Raw genomic sequence first — 12,040 nt, 5'->3', positions numbered from 1 at the left:
CTAATATGAGAATTATTTAATCCGATTATATATTTTGAACCATGAAACAAATGAAGAAATTTAATCCCAATTTTTGTGTAAATTTCAAATGAATATGAAGCATTAAAAGAAAGAAAACAAAGACTTAATTAGATCACAAGAAGGAGCAAAGAAGAAAAACATAAAGGAAACATTTAACTCAAGCTAGAAGATTTAACTCAAGCTAAAAGTATCCAGATTAAATTAAGTACTAATCTAGCTCAAGCTAGAATTGCTCATTCAAGCTAAAACAACACTGAATGACCTAGCTTAAGCTAGATTGACTCGCTTGACCTAAAGTTTATTAAATAAATTATGGAACAAAGATAAAAACAGGGGCGGTGGAAAAAGAAGTGATGTTTAGAGAGAAGTTAGTGAGAGAAAGAGAAGAAAACATTTGTTCTTAGGAGAAAAATCTACTAAGATCAACCCTTCTTATGCAAATCAGATTAAGATTGGAGGAGCTATCATGAGTGGCTAAGTGCTTTCTAACTTGTGATTGAATGTAATCTACTTTGTTCAAATGTATTCTTGATGATATATATATATATAATATTTTATTTTCTACTTGTTTTTGGTATTTTCGTTTCATGTTTATTGCTTGATTCTATCTGATCAATGGAGTCTTGATTTTGATCCTTAAATTTGAATGAAAAGTATTTTTAAGGATCTGAAATAGATGAAAATACTTGATAACTTCTAATGCTAGGAATAGATTTCAAGTTATTAATTGTATCATAATTTTGTTCTTAAAGCTGGATGATTTGTTAAATATCTGAGGAATCAGTGTTTGAGAAATCATCTTATGAATTTCATCTGTAAGGAATCAAGGTGAGTGACTTTAAATTAAGCATAAAAAATAAGTAGTATTGAGTATTATATATTGTATTATTCCAAAATACAACTGATTGAGATAGACGCAATTCAATCCCAAGTATTTTTATCTATATTTGATAAGTTAATTTTGTTACGTCTTGAATCAAATCTTAAACCTTTAAGTTACTTATTGTGAAATCTTTAATTTGGTTATGAACAAGTTCTCAAAGTTATTTTTATGCTTAATGAGTTTTATATCATAACTTCTTAATTAGAATTGTTCTCTGTGTGTTCGACATTGGTACTTTAAATAGTATTATATTACAGTTGAATTGGTACACTTTTCGAGAAAAATCAACATCGTCTCAATTCCTAGCATGCCCTAGACAGTGCCATTATATTGTATCAAATCAATGCAATGGGGCTTTTTCGAGCCCACTTTGTCGTGTTTTAGGCTAGCTTGGTCGGCCCTGGGGGGCAATCCACTAGGTTGGTCTATTCGGCCAAATTCCTGGCAGCTCCGAGATGGTACAATGCCAATAATAATATTTGTTCTCATCGACTCGAGGTCGGTCAAAATCTGGATGAGCTCCTGGCAGTCTCCCTTCACGCTTTAGTGATTCAATATTCAGGAAACGAGGGGGGCTCCTCCTGCAATGACACTTCGACGCTCAAGTTAGTAAGAGCACCAAAAACTGTGTATGTAGTGAATATAGTGCAAAGATGCGAGTTGAGTGTACTCCCTCTGAGTGGTCATGTATTTATAAGCCTTCATGGGCTTGGATCTTTAATCCTGGTTTCTCCAGGTTTTAATGTGGCGTATTAGAGTATCCTTTCATAAAATATGAATATCATGTATATAAATAGATGTATTCTCTAATATAATTAAAGCATTTATGTTATATAATAAGGGATATTGAGCAGGTAAATTATAGCATTTATGTAGTATAATCAGAGATATTGTGCAAGCAATTATAGCATTTATGATATAATCGAGGATATTATGTGAATAAATCGTGGCACTTAACGAGGTTGGAATTTCATGTGTCGAAAACGTCCTGATCATGCAGTGGCGGGATTGCTTGTTTCCCACACCATTTGGCAAAGCGGGTCAGGATGGGTCTAGGTCCATTCCACTACACTTTCTGACTATTCGGTCGGCTTAATTCCTGAAAATTTTGGGACGGTACATAGAGTGGGTTTGATCGGCCATAATTCTAGCAATTCCAAGACGGTACAATAAGAATTAAAATCGATAATTTAAAGAAAAGGAGAAAACAATGATTTTTGCATTGGTTCTCGAATTCTTAACAAGTATAGAAATCGAATTTTGTCTGAAAACGTAGAAGCAATCATTTTTACTTCTAGTTAGAAGCATCGATTTTTTTAGGGTAATTCAATTATTTTAATTGATCTTATTTTTATTGCATTATTTTTATGGAAAATTAATTAATTAATTAATTAATTGTGATTGTTTTAATGTATGCAAATGACGAGAAGATTATAATTATGAAAAATAGGATGAAAATTCTTTTAAGACTGCATCCAATGTTATTAAAATGCAAGAATGTCAATAATGTTTATGTTTAATGTTTTTGAATTAGGTATTTTAATGTTTTGGAAGTGGAAGAATATTGATATTTGATTTTTATCTTAATTAAATTATTGATGTTTGAAATGGAAGAAAAAAAAAATCATGTTTGATAGTAACAAATATATAGGTTCAATTTGACAGCTTTTGAAGAACAAAAAGTAAAAAAAAAAACAATTTTTTTAAAAAATAAAAATGAGGCAGTTTCTTCCTGCACCCCTATGTTTTTCTTCTTGCACCCCCATAATGTAATGCAAAGACAAAAATATCCCTATTATTTTTTAAAAATTCCAAAATACACATAAGACCCACACTACTCTTTCTTCTTCCGGACAATGCAATTCGGTAATTTTACGGAATAGGAAATCCACATTTATATTTTAGCATTCCGGATTGGGAAATCCATAAATCTTCCGGATTGGTGAAACCGGTAATCTTTCAGATCCATCAATCCGTAACAAAAATTAGACTTCTGGATTTAGCAATCCGAAAATCAACAAGTTGCTTTCGAAACACCCCTTTCTTTAAAAAAGAACACGAATCACTTCCGGATTGATGAATCCGTATCACACTCCTGGATTGATGAATCCGTAGCATACTCCCGGATCTCAATATCCGGTAACCTAAAAAACTCTAGTTTTTTTAAATAAAAGGTGAATGTCAGTTTTGGGATTTACCAAATTGTGGGGTTGCATGAAGAAGAAGCCTAAAAAATGAATGCAAGCTGGCCCGCGGCAAACCCGCGGGCCAGCCCTTATGCAGGGCGAGACGAAAAATCTAGCCCGCATTCACTTTGTGGGGCGAGCCAAGTGCGAGGTGGGCTGACCCGCTTTGCCATCCCTACTTTTAACCAACAATTGTTTCTTAATCTTTCCTCCTCAGCAGAATCTAATGGAGTAGATATCGAGGCAGACATAGATTGTGACTAAGATAATGCTCGAAAGAATCTACTTTCAAAATCTTCCTATTAAAATGAAAAATATTTGTTATCATAGTAATTAATGTACATGAAAAAAAAAGTTAAAAAAAAACTAACATGTGTCCGCCTCGATCTACGATCTACAAAATCCTTAGTGCTCTTCCGTATATGTGTTTGTTGAAACACTTCATCAGCATGGACTGGACGGTCAAACTTCTCTGTCTATAAAGAAAACATTTTATAAATTAAAGAGCTAATAATTAATCATAGATTAATACAAAATTTTATATGGAAGTCATACCAAACGAATAGTGTGTTCATGCACGCTAATGGATCCTCTGGTGTGCAGACATCTACCTTTTCCGGATAAACGATTCTTTTTAGCTGTATCACATTTGAATCGATACACAGGCATGTTCCACTGTTCCAGGAGGCTGTTCGAAACACTATTTACAATTCATTCTGGTCGTTTACCTGCTTGGCGAGCATCTTTAAACATTTGTGAAAGGGTGTGAGAAGCCTTCGTATGGAATTTTTTCTTGTCTTTTTCTTCATCCTTAACCCTTCATGTGACCTTCCTTTGCAAAACAACAAGAATCATCAATCCAATCATCAACATTTTTAAAGGGAATAAAAAAAAGTACCTTAAAACGTTGAAAAAATAGATTTCGGTCAGCCTTTGGGATTACCCCCCATGTTAGTCATGGCTCACCAAATTGTTGCTTAATGGTGGCAATTATGGCCTTTGATGCAAATTTTTTTTTAATTAAATTTTTATTAACTTGCATACGAATTATATCTGTATGTAACAATTTTTTTTTTAAATTAAATTTGTAAAAGCTTACATATGGATTATATTCGTATGTAATAATTTCTATTTTTTGAATTAAATTTTAAATACCTTACATACGGATTATAGTTGTATGTAATTACCTTTGGTTTACATACGGAAAAATTTGTATGTAATGTCTATTTACATACTGAATGAGATTCGTATGTAAATATCCGTATGTAACGTTCATTTTACTTACGAATACAAATTCGTATGTAATAATCGATATGTAAATGAATAATTTCTTGTAGTGATAATAATATTAATATATAATAGAATTTTTACGTGTTTTATCGATCCATTTCATTTTTATTTTATATCTTTTAATGAAACTTACTAATTTGTCTAGTTAATAATGAATATTTTCTCATCATTATGTGTTTTATAAAACCATTACTTCTCGAAGTATTTATCTTCCAAATGCACAAAAACTTGATGACTATTTTACGACAAATGTACCATGTCAAATAATTTGTCCCTAAGGACGGATATAGAACCCACAAAGAACAATTGAATTCTCAAGTATAATATTCACTAAATAGAAAACAGTATATAAAAATTTGTTGGAAAAGGTTTGTTGTGTATGATGAATTTGCACGAATGTAAATAAAGCAAGTAAAAGTTTGTGTGAGTAAATTGAAAAAATTGGGATTGAGGTTCATCCTTTTCACTCATTTGTACTTTTACAAAAGATTATAATATTCAGTCTTGATTGATATTGATGCACATATAAAAATCATTCATATTGATTCCTCACATACAAAATTATTAAGAGAGTCTCCTAAATATCAATTTCTTGCATATTTCTAAAAGCTCCTTATGATTACAAACATATGTTATAAAACAATTAACATTTCAAATCTATTCCTAACATTCAAATATACCCAACATTATCATTTAAGTTAGATTCTTAAAAGTACTTTCCAGTCGAATCTAATGATCAAAATTAGTAATAATTTAAGCTTTGAGAATAAAATGATAATATGAATCATCAATCAAGAACTGAAATATTATACATAAATATCATCTCAATACATAAGAGTTTAAACATATTACTCTCGATCCCAAAGAGAAGAATTAACCACTCATGTTGGTCATTACAATCATGGAAAACAAGAAAAGAAGATTCAAGATGTTTCTTTTTTTACAGTTGCCTCCTCTAGGGTTTTGTATCTCTCTCTATTCTCCCAATGATGTCTAGGTTATGTCTCACGCCTCATTTTTAACCTAGTTGGGTTTGGGCTAAGTGACATCTCGCCTAGACTGGTTATTAATTGCTTGGGCGAGTTTTACGAGAAAAAACCCAACTTCACTGGAGTGAACTCGCTTGAGCGAGTCTTGGGCGAGTTCCTTTGGAGTGATCTGGCTTGGATGAGTTTCGGCGAGTTTTCAATGTTTCAACTTTCCTTTTTCATCTAATTTATTCTCCTTTATCCCTTTCATCTCCACTTCCCTCTAAAATCCTGAAATTAACACAAATTTGGAAATAAATTGTTCTTATTCATGTTATGATCACAAAATATGTAAAAATGTTTAAATTTCTAAATTAGGGGTTGAATTATAACTATTTTACATGTTTTTTTTACGTGTTTTGTTGATCCATTTTATTTTTATTTCATATCTTTTAATGAATCTAACTAATTTATCTAGTTAATAATGAATATTTTCTCATCATTACATGTTCTATAAAACTATTACTTCTTGAAATATTTAATTTTTAAATGCACAACAATAATTATGTATTTATTTTTCAAATGCAATAACAATTTGAATTCTCTATTTATGTCTAAATGTAATAACATATTCTTTTTTATAATTATAGTTTTTTACAATACAATATTTATGATACAATTTACAAAACGCTTTCATATTTTTTATTAATCAAATAACTAAATTAATATATTACATTATCGTCAAACATGATTTATAAATTTTTCACTGATAAAACCTAACACCATCTCTTCAATTAATTACATAACACAATTTACTCAATCAAATCACAACCTAAATCCATGTATGATGATGTCAACCGAAATATTAACCGTATTATTTCCAAATTATATATTAATATTTTTTAAATCAAATATGCAAACATATAAATTTTATTTATCAAATTAATTTCAAATATTACATACCTTACTATTAAATTGTAATTAATTTCAACAAAAATTAAATAATTAATAATATTTATTTATTTAAAAATATGAATATTGAAAATATAAAAAATTAACTAAAATCTTGTCAACTTAATATGACTTCAAGTTAATTGGACAAAAGTAGTAACAACTTGATACAATTTCAAGTTGATGTAACCAAAATCGTATCAAGTTGACATAAAAAGTTTGAAATTCTTTTAAAATAAATTGATAAAACAAGTGGTACCAATTTTGGTATAAAAAATAAAAAATGGCACCATGGTAAAAAATCAAGAAAAATATTTTAAAATACAATAAAATATATAAAATAAAACTAAATAGTTAAAATTATAGTTTATATATAATATAATTTAAACTTTTAATTTTTATTATTTGCAATATTATCTCTATTAAATATCAAAACTGCGTTTTAAATTTATAACTTCAACTGTATTTTTACTCATTTTTTAATTATATTTTTTCTTATTAAAAAACATTTTTTATTGCCATCTTTATTTTCAATACGGCATAAAAGATAGGAATATCTTTGTATGAGGTCACCAATATTTAGCATTTGTTTTTTTTATTTTTTTGAAAGACTTGTGATTAGTTGTGTAAGAAAGTTGTTGAGGAACAGTAGTTTTCAACGACATTTCAACGGCTCCAAAGTAACGCTGAAATATAGTAATTCAAAAGGGCAAAAAAGTAAAGAGGAAAAAAATGCTGGTTCTTTGACTAATCAATAATTACAATTGCGCTGCAACTGCACAAGATCAACTGCTCCCAGTTATGGAATCATTCAAAGGTAGTGAACGTCCACGAAATTTCCCACCAATTCTCCCTTCCGTTCAATTGAAAAAAACCCAAAATACTGCACCTTATCACGAAATTACCCAAATACTGTAACCAAAAACCAACACAACGAATTTGCACGAGCGCACACACACGATCTCTCAAAATGATAATTGGATTCCAACTCCAAACACAAAATCAAATCACTCACCGATCAAATTGAAGGTAACTTCATGATGCAACTATGTGCCACCAATTATATCAGACCCTGCACGCAAAGATGTAATGATACTCGAATAAGCTTCTTTTTTATCAGTTAATTGATTAATCCTTCAAACAAAGAAAAAAGAGGGAGCAACTGAAATTTACTGTTGGAACTCTATATTGATCACGGTGGCAGATGCATTGGCTATAGTCCCGAAAGCCTTATCGGAAAGAACCATGGTTGTGCCGGCGGTGGAGGGCGGCGACACCAAAGATGCGGCGTAATCAACAATCTTAATCTGAATACTCAGGTCGGGAATGCAAGTTCTAGGTTCCTCTGCACTTATACACCTCACTAGGTACTGCCTCCCACACGCCGCTCCATTGTCCCATATTCCATCTCCGGCCGCCGCAAAAAGATTACTCGACGGAAACTGCGTGGCTTCGGTGCCGTAACACCCCGAGGCTATATAACATAATAAGATACATACATAATTAAGAATTAATTATTTTTAATTAATTAATTAATTATTGTTTGACATATAAATATAATTTTGAGTGATGAAGATGTATGATATTGAACTTACGTAAATATGGAGGGGAGTAACGGGAAGAGGTGCCGACGTCAGCGTTGGAGTGGTGCGGGAGAGTTATGAAAAGAAGGAAGAAAGAAGAAAAAAAGTGAAGTGTTGTTGGTGGCATGATCGTAGAGATGAAGGTATGCGAGGATAAGATATTAAGATGTGGGAATTATATAGTACATTATGATATTGGTTCATGTTATTTATAAAATGGGGTACTTCATTAAACCTTTCTTTTCTTGCGTTCACACTTTAGGTAGAAGTCAATGTTAGCTTAGCAATTTAATTTTGGTGGGCCAGGCTGCACATAATTGATATAGATGATGATGATGATGGAATTCCGCAATCACATATAACTCCAACCTAACTTAATTAAAATCCTTTTACTATTTCTATAGATCAACACTTTCGAAATTTTAAAGTTATATATTCATAATTATCTATGGACTTTGGATTTATAAATAAGTTAACTGATTTCACAATTTTTATTTGAACTGGAAATCAAGTTAGATATAAACTATTTCATAACACTCAAGTAATTTAGGGGCAAAAAAAATATTTTGAGGTAAGAATTCATAAGTAATTTTGGAATATTTAAATATATTTTTTTAAAATAATATTCTTATGTAATTTCATGTGTTACTTATTTATTTTATTATACGTATTTTTTTACTTTTATTATTATTATAGGTATATTATTATATGTGCATTTGTATCTTTTAAATATCAAATATCATTAAAAAAAAATAAGATAGAAACATTTTCTCTAATCAGCTATGAGTTTCAACATACAATTTTAATAATTAAGTTAATATATTAAACAAATTTAAATTTAATAACACAATGAACATAATTATATTAAAGCAATTATGTCATGGGTTTCATTCTCGTGACTTCAGGACTTGTAAAACACTAATTTTGATTTGTTAATAATATAAAACTAAAAAAGAGGAATATAATAATGAAAAGAAGAAAAATAAAATGAGAAACTCCAGTAACAAACTCAAAGAAAATATTTATTTTCTAACTCATTCAAAGTTTTATTTAACTTATTCTTTTCAAATAAATGTAGTGTAAGTCTCTCTTAATAAAATTAAATATTGATATAAAAATAAATTTGTGTACAACCAAAAATAGTTATAATGGAGAATCCCCTTTATATATAAGTATAGATAAACTAAATTATTGAAAAATTAAAATTGATATTATTAATAAATTAACATTAATAATAATATATTAATAATCAAATTAATCATAATAATAATTAATAATGTTAAATATAATTAATAATATCAATAATAATAATAATCACATTAATATTAATAATAATATATTATTAGTAGTAGTAATAAAATAATAATAATTACAATAAGAATAATCATAATTTTATCACAAAAAACAATAATAATAACAACTTAAAAAGTATAATCGAACATAATTCCTGAAATAAGAGAAGAGATTACTAAAAATAGAGAAACTTGACACTATAATACACATGTTAGAGAGCTATATGATCTTTATCTTTTGTTTTTAATTTATAGGATGAGTTTTTCCTAACAATGTTTTCATTGTAATGAAGCACATATTCTTAAAATGAATTAATTTAATATGGTCAAATAAAAAAGTTTGGTCATAATTAAATCAATTATAAAAAAATGTTACATTAACTCATTCATTTTCGAGAATGGAAAACTAATAGTCCATTTATCATTAGAAAGTTACTCAAATATTAATTAATTAGTTATCAGTTAAACTTTTTAATAATTTATCATACATAAAAATACATCACAATCTCTTATAAGATAATAAAAAACATTTGAATTTTTTTTATTTTATTTTATATTTTATTTATTTATTAAAGATCAAAAGCTTATAATAGAGCATTAATTTTATAGAAAAATATTTACTCATTACTTAATACTCTAATATATTTTTTTTCTCTCTTGTAGGAAGCTCTTACTTGTTTAATCATTCAAGAATTTTGTTAAAATATATTTTCTTTTTACCCTCATCAAACAAATCAAATTCCAAATTTAGAGATACTAAACTTAAATACCTCAAAATAGTATGGATGACAAAACAACCAGTCCAATCAGGTTTGACTCGATCCGCTACTGACCTTTTAAAGTTATGCGGGCTGAAAATAACAACACATTCTATCATAGGGAGGGTTGACGGGTTGGTGAGATGATTCGTCACTTTTTTTTTAGATCTATTTAATTGGTTAGAATAATTGATATCACTTTTTGGACAATAAAAATACAAAAAAGAATAATAAAATTAAATCAAATTTTAATATTCTAATGAAAGAAGATTTAATACCTAATAAACTAAAATAAATATCAACAATATTTCAATGAATCAAATGATATATAAAAAAATTAATATAAATAAAGTTTTATACAAAACATTGACCACCAACAATTTTTATTTCAAAAACATAATATCTCTTTAAAAGTGTCAAAAATAAAAAAGAGATAGTTTGTCTCACTATACCTATATCCCATCGAATTAATAGATTAGACGAGTGGAACCAATACAGATTAACAAGTTTAAAATGTAAACTCTTTTATGTAAATGATGCGGTCCCATCCATTTTTTCATCTCTACAAATAAAAAGGAAATGGAAATGAGTATACCTATATTCTTCTTGCTTCATGTTTATAATTTACTTTTTTTATAAATTTTGTATGTTACAATGTTGGGACAAAAATCTGGATCTGAGTTCTGTAGAGATTGATTAGGTGAGTTTAACTCTTAGCGTTTTGATACCTGGATCTAACGTGACTTAAGGAAGTCCATACGTGCAAACTATAAAAGTTAAAAAGTTTATTGATGAATTAATAATGCTATTATCATTATCAGAAGACCCACATTTACCAGAACATTGACTAAATACAACCCACGTGTCTCCCTTCTTCTTTTCAGTGGGTCATTACACTAATTAATTATAAATACAATTTAAAATACATGTCTTATCATAATTTTAAATGACAAGACTAATCATTAATCACGGTTAATAGCACTCTCTATGGTTCTAAAATATCATTGTGGCAAATTCATGATTAAAAAAAATTATGTAAATAAGTAAACACAACCTTCTTTTCTTATTTGATAACTGATGATTTTTTCAAAAACTCACTTCCATAAAAATGTTATAAAAACCTATCGAATAAGAAAACAAATTTGAAAAATTACGCCAATAATATTATATTATAAATAAGTTAATGTTATTATTTAATGTTAGAAAAAGAGTGCTCACGAGAAAATGACCCGACGTCATACACACAGAATTTTTTATTAGAAACTAAAATTAAAATTCTAAAAAAATTGAAGAAACAAACATTAAGTTCCGTGTTAAATAAGTTGCTCAGCTTTCTGTAAGTTTAATAAATTCTCTAATTATATGAATTTAATAAATATCAAAACTAATATATAAATTACCAATGTATTTATATTTTTTATATGTTTATATTAAATGCTACATTAATTAAATTTTAACTATTTTATAAATTAAAAAACTATTAATATTTAAAATATTTTTTATTATTAATAACAAATTATATATTAATTTCTAAACTAATATCTAATATTAACTACCAATATATTAGTTAAATTTTATTTTAAATTTTAAATTAATCACTATAAAGATTAATTTAGAATCTAAAATAGTTATTATTTAAAATATATACAAGTAAATATATTAATTATGTTTTAAAAAATTAATAAAAATAGTAAAATATAGATTACTATATTATATGTATATATAAGGGGAAAATATAATATATATTGCATTTGTTAGGGAAAAGAATGTTCAATTTAACGTGAGGGAGCAACACAACTTTTTATTCATGCCACAAACTAAGTTAGTAACTCTTAATCATTTGAACCATCACTCATCACTCAAGTGATAAAAGCTCTAAAAAATTGTTAATTTCTCTTTTATTCTGGCTCAAACTTTAAACTATAATTTAAATGAGAATCATTATTAGTTAGATGATTAGTTAGACATTTAAACATTTCTCAATTGACAAAGACAATACTTAAATAATATAAAATAAACCATAAAACAACAAATTTACACAATTTGATTAAGAACTAAAAACATATCAACTCACTTCATATACCAACTAAAGCTTAATTATATCAAAA

The 12,040-nt window shown here is 27.8% G+C and overlaps 1 protein-coding gene across 1 annotated transcript; it reads right to left on the bottom strand.

Moving 5' to 3' along the window:
• Positions 1-7,017: 7,017 nt before the first annotated feature.
• On the bottom strand, positions 7,018-8,086 carry LOC137807489 (EG45-like domain containing protein). The gene is made up of 3 exons (XM_068608154.2): positions 7,895-8,086; positions 7,473-7,773; positions 7,018-7,371 (listed from the first exon to the last, which is right to left on the bottom strand). Exons 1-3 carry the CDS (start codon positions 8,007-8,009, stop codon positions 7,365-7,367), a joined length of 423 nt encoding a protein of 140 aa, XP_068464255.1. The 5' UTR covers positions 8,010-8,086; the 3' UTR covers positions 7,018-7,364.
• Between the last annotated feature and the right edge of the window lie 3,954 nt (positions 8,087-12,040).

Source organism: Phaseolus vulgaris, chromosome 3 (assembly GCF_051622355.1).
Source record: "Phaseolus vulgaris cultivar YP4 chromosome 3, ASM5162235v1, whole genome shotgun sequence".
Lineage (NCBI taxonomy): Eukaryota > Viridiplantae > Streptophyta > Magnoliopsida > Fabales > Fabaceae > Phaseolus > Phaseolus vulgaris.
The sequence above is the reverse complement of the archived record's forward strand: the minus strand, read 5'-3'. Positions and strand labels throughout refer to the sequence as shown.